The sequence below is a fragment of the Pleurodeles waltl genome, chromosome 9, assembly GCF_031143425.1.
Source record: "Pleurodeles waltl isolate 20211129_DDA chromosome 9, aPleWal1.hap1.20221129, whole genome shotgun sequence".
Taxonomy (NCBI): domain Eukaryota; kingdom Metazoa; phylum Chordata; class Amphibia; order Caudata; family Salamandridae; genus Pleurodeles; species Pleurodeles waltl.
In genome coordinates, this window is record NC_090448.1 from 47674896 (window position 1) to 47688619 (window position 13724).

At 46.6% G+C, this 13724-nt stretch overlaps 1 protein-coding gene across 1 annotated transcript in view; it reads right to left on the reverse strand.

Annotated features, from left to right (window-relative positions):
• Nucleotides 1-13724, reverse strand: part of KBTBD12 (kelch repeat and BTB domain containing 12) — a 441296-nt gene that overhangs the window by 393860 nt on the left and 33712 nt on the right. Inside the window, exon 2 of the mRNA XM_069206255.1 lies at nucleotides 6449-7631. Coding sequence (XP_069062356.1) covers nucleotides 6449-7518 — 1070 coding nt within the window. The 5' untranslated portion in view covers nucleotides 7519-7631. The remainder of the gene's footprint in view (nucleotides 1-6448; nucleotides 7632-13724) is intronic.

A 13724-nucleotide genomic window follows, 5' to 3' on the forward strand; every position in this document is an offset into this window, starting at 1 on the left:
GAGACAAATTAAATCTGGTTTAAGTGTACTGAGGTGAGATAGTTTTTCCCTGCTAAATTTTACCCCGGCAGCATTCCAAGAAATTATTTTTAAACCTCTATTAGGAAGAAGGTTGGAGTGAGTCCCTGGACCCCCGTTCTTGAACAAGGGCTCCCGAGAGCCAACCCCAATCATCCAGGGCATAGGTGGCTTGAAGATTCGGAGCATGTCGTGTCTCCCGCAATAGCACCTGTCTATCCCTCCCTATTAAAGATGCTCTGAGGGCCTGTAGATCTAATCTAGTTCTACATAAGGAAAAATCAGTGCCTTTAAAGTGGACCGGGGATTGGGGTCTCACAGGGCTCTTAGTCACGAACTTTTCCCCTCTGAAAGCGAGGTAGGGTAAGAGTGGAATTACATCAATCCCCCTACACTGCAGAAAGTCAGCGTGAGAGAGGGCCAGGTTCGCCACATGCAAGGAGCGAAAGGCGACCCTCGCCCTGAGACCTCCACTAACCATCCTTAGGGAAACAAGGTCAATATCATAGCTGGTGATGTGTTTCAGAAAGGTAGATTCAGAAAAGCATCTTAACAAGGTGGACCTATTTAGAATTAAATCGGCATCAAAAATGGGAAAAAAGTAAACAATCTGAGAGTCCGTGTTATAGCTTACAGAGGGAGCTCCTTCCCCAGGCAACAAAATGGAGGGTTCAATAGGGATGATCTCCCGTCTGAAGGGCAAAAATGGGGAAACAGTTGGATTCAAGGCTGGAATGGAAGAAAGGTCAGTTGAATGCATGCTTACAGGACCCCTTTTAGTGGAGTTGGGCCTACATAGTGAGGGCGGACCAGGCTGCTTCGCGTGTGGCTCTATGTGGGTTCGGGGGGAGGTTGTCCCATCAGTTATCACTTCGGGGAACAGTACTTTCCTTCTCTATTTCCTGCTAATCCGTCGATTTAGTTTCTTCGATCTCTTATGTTTTTTCCCACCTTTGGCGATGGTTCCCCTCTCAAGGACTTCTACCGGGGATAGCAAGTGGGGGGAGATTGTTGGCCCATTTTTTTGGGTAACTGCTCTTTCGAAGATGGGGAACACCTTCACAGGGAGCTGATGGCAATGTGCCCGGTGATTGCCTTTCAATGTGGGAGAGTCAAAGATGAAGCGAACAAAATCCACAGGGCTAACCGGCAGGGGCTTTATATCACTAGGACGAGTGCCTTGAAATCCCCGCTTGGGTGCCTGCATCCATGAATGTGCGCATTTTTTGTGGCGCCCTGGGAAGAGCCCGGGAAGCCCTCTGGTTGACTAAAGACTGTCTAGGAACAACATTAGGCTGAGTCGGGTCGAGAGATGCAGGCTCCTTTTGGACTTTAATCATCTCAGCCAAAATTGCTGTTACAGAGTCAAGAATACAGTCTGATCCCCTACGAATTTCTCCAGGAGCTTTAAAATAGAAGCGAGGAGATTTTCCAAATTAAACAAAGAAGCTGAGAGCCTGACCTCTGAATCCAGAGGAGGAGGAGTGGGCTGTATTCCGCTGATGTCCAGGGCCGGCGACACAGACAAATGAGATTGAATGTATAATGAGTCTTGTAACAACGGAGTACTATTAAACAGCTCCAGACCAGTAGGGGTCGGCAGGCCCTTGGACCCGAAGATCGCAGGCGGACTCAAGGGTTCTTTTACCTGGGGGCCGTATCTCTGAACTAAAACTGGGTCCAGGTCCGGCAGAGTGAAGTCACAGGGTCCGATAGCCATAGACGCTGAAGAGGTGATGGCAGCACTTTCCTGAGAGTTTTTCGGGTCCTGATCAGCTTGGGAAAGAGAGCTGACTGACCAGGCAGAAGAAAGAGAGGGAACGTACAGCGGCCCGACTGGCTCCAAACGGGCCGGAAAGACCCAGTAGGCTCAACAAGGGGGGCAATAGAGCCCTGCTCCAAGACCCCAGCTCCTACTCTCTGGCTTGTTTCCGCCTGAGATGGCTCGCTTGAGAGCCCCCCTGAAGACTCCCTAGGAGGACCTCCAAGGGACTCTGAATCCGGGGATGGGATGGAAATAGCTTCACCTTTTGATTCCTGCGATGAAGGATTCTCTTTACCCCAAAAAGAGAGAAGATGCTTCTGCGGTTGTCCCTTCAGCAAGAGAGCCGAGTTGGTTTTGTTCCGAATGGGGTTGGATTTGTTTTTCAAACAAGATCTTTCTGGGAGAAGGCGACCTGAACGGAGCTTCTTCAAAGTCATAGTGAAGAGTACCCACGGTCAGGGCGCAAGGAGGCTAATGCAGCTGACTTACGATTGAACGCAGCACAAAAGAGCAGACTCACTCTTTATGAATTTCACCCACTTTTTCTCCAGCTGACCCAGACAAGGTCAGCATTATGGGCATCCAGAGCCGACCAGCAATGGCCTCCGGCTGCTCGTTGTTCCTCGATGCGCTGCGTTCCTTGGCTCACCGCTGCCTAGTCCGCATCAGTGAGGGACAGTCCGCGAAAAACGAAAAGCAGTGTCCGCTAGGCTCCGGCCTAGCCCCCCTCGCGATAACGTTGGCAAAGGCGGGAGCGGCTGGAGGAGGGACTGTAACTTGGAAGCTAAGCTGCAGAAGCAGAGAGGCTGAATTCTCCCTCGCCCCCCACAAGCCACGCCAGAACGAACCGCTTCAACAGGGGTCCGCGAGAGAGTCCGCGGAAAAGGAAACTCCTCAAGGTGGCCCAGGCGGGAGGGAAGCGCTGCTAACTGCTGTGGCGAAGGGGCTCCCAGGTCCACAGGCCCACGCAGTGCAGACCCGAGGCGCTAACCCGACAGAGCCTCAATCCACCTCCCAGTGATGCGGGCGCAATCAGGCGTTCCGCGGGGGGAGACTGGAGCCTGATAAGACAATCAGATGAGTCCTCCTTCTGGGGCCACAGAGGCGCAGGGCTCGCCCTCGTCCCACCGCAGGTCGCACCCGGTCGGGCCGCTTCAGCGGGGTCCACGAGCAGGCAAGCCGACAAGTAGAGGTGAGTAACCGGTGCGCTAGTAGCAGCAACAAGGGGGCGGAAGACTTTCCGGCAGGAACAGAACAACAGACGACAGGCGATGCGTTACAATACGATGCGCCGGTCGGCGGGGCGCTTCCCAGCCCTTCCAGCCGGCTCGCATCCCTGCTCGCGCTCCTCGCACTCCTCTCCGCTCTCAACTTCTCGCCTGTGATCCACCCGGTGCTGCTGACGTTCAACGTCCGGTACTGATGCTCTCACTGGGGGCCGTTTTCTTGCCGATATCCAGCCATCACCTTGAGCTTGCTGCTGGGCCACTGATGAAAATTGGGCTGAATGCCGGTGGAAGCGCTCTGTAGGTCCGGATGTAATGGCCACCAATGCCGCGGACCTGCTGACCGCCGCTCCCCGAAGCGGGGAGGGAGGGAACGGGCGGCTTAATGAAAAGGACCAGGCCGGTCCGAAAGCTATGCAGCAGTTACGGCAGTAGGGGCGATTACGGGTGATGGTGATCAGCAGCGAACGCAACTTGGATGCAGCAACTCGGCTAGAGTATCTCGGCCGGAGCAACTTGGCCGACGCTCCTCCTCCCTCCTCTTCCCGGCAGCCTTTGCAGCAGCTCAATGCACTTCTGCAGTTCCGCTCTGATCCTTCGCCTTCAATGTTAGACTACTTATATAGTTCACAAACAAAATCCCATGAGATTTGATCAGAGTCAGGAATGGCCGTAGATACACACTGAGAAGAATGGGGCTTAACACTGAGCATTGGAGAACCCCGTGGCCCATTTCCTTGAATTCCCAGAAGGGAGGAAGTACAATTGCTTGGTGTCTATCTGACAAGGATGATTCTACCCAGTCCAGAAAGATGTCTTCTACCGCTGTTTCCTTCAGCCTGCTGATCAAAATTTGGTGATTGACAGTATCAAATACAGCTGACAGATCTAATAGGATCAGTATTGCCACATTCCCACTGTCAGCCGTCATTCCCAATTTGTCCATTGCATGAACTAGTGCTGTTTCTGTGCCACGTGCTGGCCTGAGGCCTGTCTGGTCATTTTCCAAGATATTGTTGTTTTCTAGATAACTGGCTAATTTCTTGCTGACATATTTCTCTACAATATTTACAGGATATGGAAGCTGAGAAATTAGCCAGTAGTTGCAAAGATCATTTATGTCCACCGATGTTTTTTTTTTAATAACTGGATACCTAGTGCTTTTTTTCCTAGCAGAAGGACTATGCTAGTGGACCGGGATTGATTGTGTACCTTTAATAGACCCGGGTACAGTTCAACTGCTCTTTCTTTCCAGACCAAGGGCGGGATTGGGTCTAACAAGGAGCCTGAGGAAAAGGACATAGCCAGTAATCTAAACTCTTCTTCTTTCATGATTTCCATGATGCCCATCACAACGTATGTTTGGGGGATGTTTGGATGCAGGGCCTGGCCTGGCATTGTGCTACCCCCACCCAAGGTGGCTGCTTCTGAACTCTCCGCCTTGCCATCCATTGTCCAAGCCCATGCTCCATCATTACTGCCCTGTGTGGCCGTTGTTCTGCCACTGCCACTGCCCTTCCCCTGTGCCCTGAACAGTTAGCTTGCCCCATCCACCTCCTCCCTACCTTCTGTTGTCTGAGTCCATGCACTAGCCTCCTTTCTGCTGCCCTGCATGGTGTGCTGCCAAGGCCCCCTCCTTCCTGCTTGCCGACCTTGCCTCTTTCCCCACATGTTGTGTGTTAGTTAACAGTCTTACCTTTCTCGCGTATTAATTAAGACCTATTTCAGATTTCAGCGCTGCCTAGACATTGAGTTTATTGAATGTGTTTTTTTGAGTCATAATTTACCTGAGTTCCAAAGCTATCTACACCACCTACAGTAATGCTCTATTAAAGAGTCAGAAATATGGGGTACTATTTTTCTGAGGTGCAATATTCTCCAGGCCCCTGGCACACCAGTGGTAAATGACAACACCCTCCACAAATACTGCTCAGTAACCACTTACTGCCCTGAGGCCATGAGCATGAGATGTCAGAAAGGGATGAGAAACTTTCAGACATACCTGCAGCACGAGGGGTGTGCACTCTGAATATCGACTCCTGAATACTGATGGGGCACAACCTCAAGGACATCATAGGAAAAAAAATAGCAACAGGTAAAGAAGTCTAGATTTTCCGTACCTAACTCCAAAAATATGTACATGCGCTATACATATATTATATCTTGAAGGTACATCGATGTGGAGTAAGGAGCAGTAAATCTGTACTTCCCTGTATGCACTAATCTTTTGATATTTTGTCTCTCGAAATTCTGTCCTCCATAGTCTTTTAGCAAGAAATCCTGGGGGTTGATATTCACAAGTATAATCAGCATGGCGGAATGCATGTTAAGGAAATTGGGAGATTTGAAGGAAGATGTAGAGGTTTAAAGGGACACTGGGGTCTGTGGGATATTTCATGGTATTGTCGAGGGAGTTGAGCAGAAATCTCCCCCGAGTGCAGACCCAGGGATAGTACTCGTAAATGCCCTTTGTGAATTCCTGAAGTTGTAAACTTAGACTTTTGGTGTAAGCTTAGACCAAAAGTCTAAGTTTATCTTTGTGAATCGGCCCTACGTTTGCAAATTAAACAAGCATTTACAATGCAACGGGTCTCGCGTTTGCTCATGTTAGAGCTGATCGTGTTGTAAACTCCTAACCCGACTTTTCACCTCTCGGGCAAAAGTGCATTTATGTACATAACCCGAAAAATTGAAATTAACTATGTAAAGCGCTCGACTTCTGCCAAGCGAGATCGCGCTCGTAAATTAAAGAAAAAGAAGTCCACGAGCCCGATGGAAAACAGCGAGCCTCGCATGTTTTCTGTACTTGGTCAATGCGCTCGAGGAGGGCTAGCCACCGGAAAAGGCATGACGTATGCGTGCCTTCGACTAATGAAAGCAAGCAGATTTTATTAGGCAAGCTCACAAACCAATAAAAAACACTGACGTGAAGTTGACAGGGCTCCGAGCCCTTTTCTAAATACTAAAGCGTCTCGCTGCGATACGCATGCGCAAGCGCATGCAACGCAGACTCGACCCTAAAAATGGGACCTGGAAGTTTCCCCCCAATGAAATCGGCACATAATGCTCAAAGGTGCCTTGTCACATTGTATCCTGATGGCCTCAACATTAAGAAGAAGCCTTAATTATACTGGTGGTGCTCCTAGAATCATCCGCAATGCTAACAAGGCCTAAGTACGGTAAGATGCTTTTTGGTAACCACTTAAATATAAACTGAGCTGAAGGGCGATTGACAAGGTAGCTGACACAAATGTAAACCTTAAGGAAATTATGTGGTTTTTAAGATAGGAACTAAAACATGGAGCAGTTCTTTGCCAGCGCCTTGTCTTAGATTCCCAATTAGAGAGAACATACATGAAGAAGAATGCTACTTCTACAGACATTTTCCAATGCACACAACTATTACAGAATTTTCAGCAGTATAGATTGAGGTACACACCTACATATTTCAACACTCTTGTTCTTTTGTCTTGAGAGTTTAACTGCACTTGCCTCTCCAGCGACAATGATTTCATTGTTCTCCGTAACCACACCGGCACACACAAAGCCCAAGACCTCCCCATACTTTGGGGAATGGATGAAGTATGTCTTCTGTGTCGACGGGGCATAACAAAAGCTGGCATCCCCATAGCTGCCGTGCTTTGATCGAATACCCTGGGAGTTGTTGCCAATGCACAGCAGAAGGCTGGTGGTCTCCATGCCATAGCGAAGACTGAAGGAGTGTTGCTTGGACTTTGAGATGTTCTCCAAGGCGGCCTCAATCATGTTGTAGCATTCGGAGTCATACAGCAGTGCTGTGTTTCTCTTCCGGGCTTCCCGGAGAAAAGAAGGGCTCACAAGCATCAAACGTACTTGTTTCAAGAGTTCGGGCAAGTGCTCAGCTCTGATGCTTCGGTCATGGTTCACCCAGCGAAGAACCAGGTCCAAAATATTTTCTTCCCTGGATACATTCAGGTCGTCGGAGGTGATAAGACTTAGAAGCTGCTCAACCTCAATTTCTAATAGCTCATCATGCAAACTGACTTCAGCAAAGTGCTGGTCCAAATATTTCTTGGCTTGATCACATAAGTCTTCTGCACCAATGTCCTTTGCAAAATAGTAGACCCCAACACAGTTGGAAGCGTCCATGTGGTCTGTCATGTACGCTTGACATACGCTAAAAATGTCCTCCATCTGCATGACGAAGGCAGCGGTGGCTACATTCTGGACATTCGTGTTGGTGATATGAAGCTCGGCACGGTACATGTAGTTCAAGATGGCCGCCGCACTCTCCGCTGTCACATCGTGCAACACAACTTCCTTCTGGGTGCACTCCAGCAAGCCACAAGTAAACATGGCCCTGAAATAGGGACTGAAGGAAGCTAGAATCAGCCGGTGGCACGGGAACCTCTGGCCCTCGGCTACCAGCTCTACATCAACAAGCTCCTCAGCATCCTTCATCTTTGTTATTTGGTCCAGCACCTTTGAGCCATGCTGCTGCCTCCTCTTCTCATCTCTGTGGCATTCCATGGTGAAGCTGCAAATGTATCTATTTTTAAATTTTCATCAAAACGAGTTGAGTTTTTGAAGGGCTATTTGCATGTTTGATCATTCAAATCGCGTGATGCAGATTTCCAAGCAATCTGGAAGAGAAAGCAGATCATTTGAATGTAGGACTTAATTGTGACATTCTGAGTTTTTCTGATGAATCTTTAAACACCAAACTTCTGTTCTGCAATGACTTCATCTGTTTGTGAGATAATTAACTTTTGTTGTATTGGATAGTTGCTAAATCAAACTGACTTCATAGAAATACCTGCATATTCTACTGTTCTTTAAAAAGATAATTAGAAAAAACATATTGCACAGAACAGACCTATAAAATGTACCACTGTCTAAATGACAATAACAATTAATCTTGCACAATTCGATTTCATTTGATAACTGTCTACAAATATTACATAAAGCGTAAACAACATAATATTTAACAGTTAACAGCACGGAAAACATTCCTCAGAATTAAAAGACATATCAGGTAGAAGGTTCAGAGATAACTTCAAACTCTTGCTCACTCTAGAACCCAGCATGGTAACACAAGATACCTTTGACCTTGACTGTTACTGCTGGCTCCAGAGTTGATAGATGGAAGGAGGGACATTGTAAAATCTTGGGGTACACCAGTGGAGTGGAGAATTGAGTCAGAGTAATGAATTTCTGTATGAACTCTGAAGAATGATACATGGAGGTAGACACTGTCCATAGAAATGCAAGAAATTATGTGGGAGATGCATGAACAGGTACAAATTGACAGAAGGAAGGTATCAAAGAAACTGGTGAGGCAGCCTTTAATTAGTAATTTAAGGAGTCTCTTTGGAGGGTTATCTTGATAAAGACCGGTTGTGATAGGATATGAGTGAAGATCAAAGACTCATTGCGACCCACAAATAAATGTTACTAAAGAGAGTAATAAAACTAAGGGGCATATTTAAAAAGCCCCTGGCACCACCTTGCGCCACATTTGCGTAATTTTTTTTACGCAAATCTGGCAATAAGGTGGCATTTCCCCTGTGCCATATTTACAAAGTGGTGCAATGCATGCATTGTGCCACTTTGTAAATTATTGCGCTACATTATGCCTAATGTGTGCAAGGGAACATTCCGGCGCTAGGAGGCCCGAAAAAATGGAGCAGTGAAATTTAACAGATTTCACAGCGCCATTTTTTCCGTCATTTGTGACGCACCCATTAAAATCAATGGGCCTCCTTGCACTTTGCTGCAGTAGCGTCAACATTTTTGCCACTAGTGTAGCAAAGCACCACAATAGTGTAAAAAATTGTGATGCTATTGTTCTAACAACCGCCATGGTGCACCGTATTTTAAATACAGCTCAACCAAGGTATCGTTAGGTGCCAGTAGGGGGCGCAGAAAAAGTGGCGCACCAGAGCTGATGCCCTACTTCATCTTAAATATGGGCCTAAATTGGACCAAAATGCCACAGGCTTTTTTTTTTACATTTCTACTGTTCACGCACCTTGATCAATCTTTCAATGGTATGTACTTGCTGCATCTGAATTTTTACATTTAAATGCAGCCGGCGTAGTCCAGCCTATTTCAATATTTTTACCCCTAACCCTTGACACTATAATAAGTTTCTATTAATAACATATTTTATACAGCCACAAGTGGCATTATTTTCGGATTCAAGGATTCAGATAAAGCAATGTAAGAGACCCATCAAGTATAAGACAGATGTAAAATATCAGAATCAAATGAAAATTCAGTTTAGTATTGAATTTAATTAACGCCGCCTAGCATCCCTTAATAATTGAAATTCCTCCGGTAGATCAAATTTGTGCAATAATCCATGAATACAGGTTGACACAACATTTGTAAAACTTGTGAAGTAACTCATTGAGTTATTACAAACAAACCTTCATTGCAAGAGAGGGGTCATCCGTACTGGTCTAGGCAACTAGAATAATCAACAAACATGAATTCCACCCAAAAATGTGCCATCTGCAAAAGATCAAATCCTCCTAACCAAGAATAGGAGTCAAGATACTTAAAGTGATCTATTTTCTCAAACAAAGCACATAAACTGTGACCTCTCCTGAAAGACAGAAACCTGTATGAGCCAAAGGCATACTCTGGCACTGAAGCTTAAAGATGACTGTGTTCAGTACTTGTGTATTAGAAAAGATCAGAGGTACAAACTAAAGCCTATTCTTGTGGACACCAATCCCAGTTGACGGACAGAGATGACCAAACACCACAAGTGACATAAATGTCAACACCAGGACAGTGCGCGCTCTACGGGCATCTAGAATGCAAAAACTCAACACTCGCAAGATAAAGTAATTTATGCATTGTGATGATATTTTATTTTTTAACCTTTTGCATTGCAGAATTCCATCTAAAAGATTCATTTTTAAGGTGCTTATAAATACTGTACATTTACAATGTGTTGCTGCAGACATTCAGAGTGTGTTAGGGTGTGGTCCCTTTCCAGGGTCTTCTGGAGACCTTCCCTGCAACATGCCTGGGCGTGGTTCTAGGCTGGGCCAAGACTCTATAAAAGAGAGTCAGCCCAACTTCCAGTGCTCACTATTCAGAGGTCCCGGTGCAGAGCAGCAGCTTCTTCCTGAGCTCCTGTCCCGGCGGCCTATTTGGATTTTCCAGTCTTCTGCACTCATCTCTCATTGGTGATCACTGTTTCCAGGCGGTAAGACGGTGTTTGGACATTTGCCAACATCGTAATTGAGAATCTTCATATTCTTGATTTTAATTCTTAAATGAATAACAGATTACTTGTGCGCTGCCATTTTCTGACATTTGTATGGTGGTTTGCAAATAGGGAGGACGCGCAATTTATTCCATAAAGATTTGACTTCGTTATTACATTATTGTTCATTGCGTGCTGATATTTCTTGACATTTACATGATGTTTTACGAGTTGGCAAGACGTGCAACTCGTTTCATGAGCATTTAACTTTGTTGTTCATTGCGCGCTACCTTTTCTTGACATTTACATGGTGGCACTCGAATCGGCGAAAAGCGCGATTCACTTCTCGTGTGTAATTCATGCTGTTCATTGTGCGCTACCATTTTCTGGCATTTACATGGTGGCATTCGAATCGGCAACACGCGCAATTCTTTCCTTGAGTGTTTTTTCATGTTATTCATTGTGCGCTACCATTTCTTGGCTTTTGTATGGTGGCATTTGAATCGTCAAGACGCGCAATTCTTTCCTCGTGTATAAATAATGTAAGTTACTGTGCGCTACCATTCTAAGACATTTTCTTGGTAGCATTTCAAGTTGACACGTCGCGTGATTTATTCCTTGAATCTACGTTGTGTGATTTCATGGTGCTCAAACCTTTATGGTGTTTAATACTCATATAAAAATCTGCAGTGTGCGCAATTTACTTCCCAATGTTTTTTCTGAGATGAACACAACACAATACCAGAGTTCTAGAAGTAATTCTGTGTGTTCCTGATATGTATTCCTAAAAGGAGATTCATATGGTTGTTTAGAAATTGCTCAGAGTGTTTCCTGATTCTCATGCTAAAGAAAGTACTTGAATCTGAAAGTCCTATTTAACTTTTCCTGTTTCCTCCTCAGGTATTCGGTCATCTAAAGCCTAGTCAGTTTTAGGATTATTCTAGGGTTGTTCATGTTTTTCGGAAAAGACGAAGCTTAGAGTTGTAGCATGGTACTGATTTCATGAGATGTAATTTTGATGTTGTGTTTTAACCTTTTGCTTCCTACAGGTCTCCTTCCCAGCTGTTCCTGTCCTAATCCCCTTTTCCCCACTTGGACTCTCTTAGACTCTGTGATAAATCTAATCAGAGTATTGAAGCTGTCTTGTGGTGGAAGTGTTGGGAACGTGCACGGACCCCGAGGATCTGGTGACTCTGACAGAATAGTGAGCCCACGAATTATTATCCTCCTGGTTTGTGTATGTTCTCAGCATGGCCACACTGGACGAGCTAGTCAAGGCTATCACCCAGCTCCAGTCAGAAGTGGTATCATCAAATGATTTGACAAATAGTCTAGCTGAGAGGGTGAGTCAGTTACAGAATAAGGTTGAGAAGAAAGAACAAAGTCCCACAGGTGTGTCTTGGCCAGGTACTTCTTCTCAGACTTCTGGAGGTAGTCCGACTAACATTTCCCTCAATGTTCCTTCAGCCATTCCTTTAGCTCCCCCAGAACGCTTCTCAGGTGATCCCTTGAAAGCGCAATCTTTTCTGGTTCAAGTGGAACTTCACTTCACCTGCAGACCACATACTTTCCCCGATGCCCTGTCTAAAGTAGCTTTCTTGTTGTCATATCTGTCTGGAGATGCAGCTACCTGGGCTATTCCTCTTGTGCGTAAAAATAGTCCCCTGTTGTACAACTGGAAACATTTTGTTCGTGAATTTGAGAGAGTTTTCGATCGTAGAACTGTAACACAGTCAGCAGATTGTGAATTATTAGACTTACGCCAAGGGAATCAGGACTTAGGCGGTCATTCTGACCGCGGCGGGCGGCGGTCGCCGCCCGCCATGCGGTTACCGCCGAATAACCGCACTGCAGTTAAAAGACCGCAGCAGTCATTCCAACTTTCCCGCTGGGCCGGCGGGCGACCGCCAAAAGGCCGCCCGCCAGCCCAGCGGGAAAGCCCCTGCAACGAGGAAGCCGGCTCCGAATGGAGCCGGCGGAGTTGTAGGGGTGCGACGGGTGCAGTGGCTCCCGTCGCGATTTTCACTGTCTGCAAAGCAGACAGTGAAAATCTTTGTGGGGCCCTGTTAGGGGGCCCCTGCACTGCCCATGCCAGTGGCATGGGCAGTGCAGGGGCCCCCAGGGGCCCCACAGCACCCGTTCCCGCCATCCTGGTTCTGGCGGTGGACACCGCCAGAAACAGGCTGGCGGGAAGGGGGTCGGAATCCCCATGGCGGTGCTGCAAGCAGCGCTGCCATGGCGGATTCCCTGGGTCAGGGGAAAACCGGCGGGAAACCGCTGGTTCCCCTTTCCTGACCGCGGCTTTACCGCCGCGGTCAAAATAGCCCAGGAAGCACCGCCAGCCTGTTGGCGGTGCTTCCGCCGCCCTCCGCCATGGCGGTCATGGACCGCCAGGGTCAGAAGGACCCCCTTAGTGTCATATTTAGCCAACTTTAATCGGCTGGTCGCTGAGACATCCTGGCCTGAAGAAAAACAAGCGGCCTTGTTTTACAGGGGACTCAAAGAGGAGCTAAAAGACATCTTAGTGCGAATCGACCCACAACCTGCAAACTGTCAAGATTTAATAAACCTTATCTTGAGGCTTGATCATCGTTTAAATGAACGAAAAGGAACGCGTAAAAAAGACTGAAAAACATTCTTGGCATGCTCATGATAACAAAGACTCAAGAACTCCGAGAGAAAGAACGCTGGAACCGATGGAAATTGGAACCATCAGGAGACCTTTGACCAAAGACGAAAAGGATCTACGCAGAAAAAATGGGCAATGCCTCTATTGTGGGCGGAAAGGTCATTTCGACAAAGATTGTCCAATCAAAACAAAGAGCAAGCGAGGCCCAGTTCAGAAAGTTGCAACCAATGCATCAGTCGAGTCGGAAAATCTAAAGCACCTAAGTTGCAGATAAGGGTTGCTCTTGGGTGTCACCGTGGATCCTTCACAATCCAAACATCTAAAATTGGTTATAAGAGTTCAGGTCAAGAAAAAGACCTATTTCAAGAAGGCTCTAGTCGACTCTGGGGCTACCAGAAACTTTGTTGACGCCCAATTGTTCGTGCATGGGGGATCTCATGTATTGAAAAGAAGACTCCAGAAACCATCCAGGCAGTTGATGGAAAACTCTTGACTGGAGGTCCGATAACTCTTCAGACTGTCCCCTTGACAATAATTTGTGAAGGTAAAAATCAAAGAAAGAAACATAAAGAGGAACTCATCCTTGACGTGATCCATGCTCCCCAGTATGGGGTCATCCTTGGCTTGCCATGGTTAACTCATCACAATCCAGAGATTAATTGGGCTGAACGAAAGATTGTGTTCTCAACAGTGCTATGTAAAGAACATTGTCTCCAAAGGACTCAAGAATCGGAAGTTCGCCATTCTTACATAGCTACCGCCGCAGAGAAAGAAGTTCAGTTGCCCAAACAGTATTCGTCTTATGAAGATGTATTTGATGAGAAGGAAGCAGAGAACTTACCTCCTCATAGATCTTATGACTGTCAAATTGATCTAGTCCCAGGG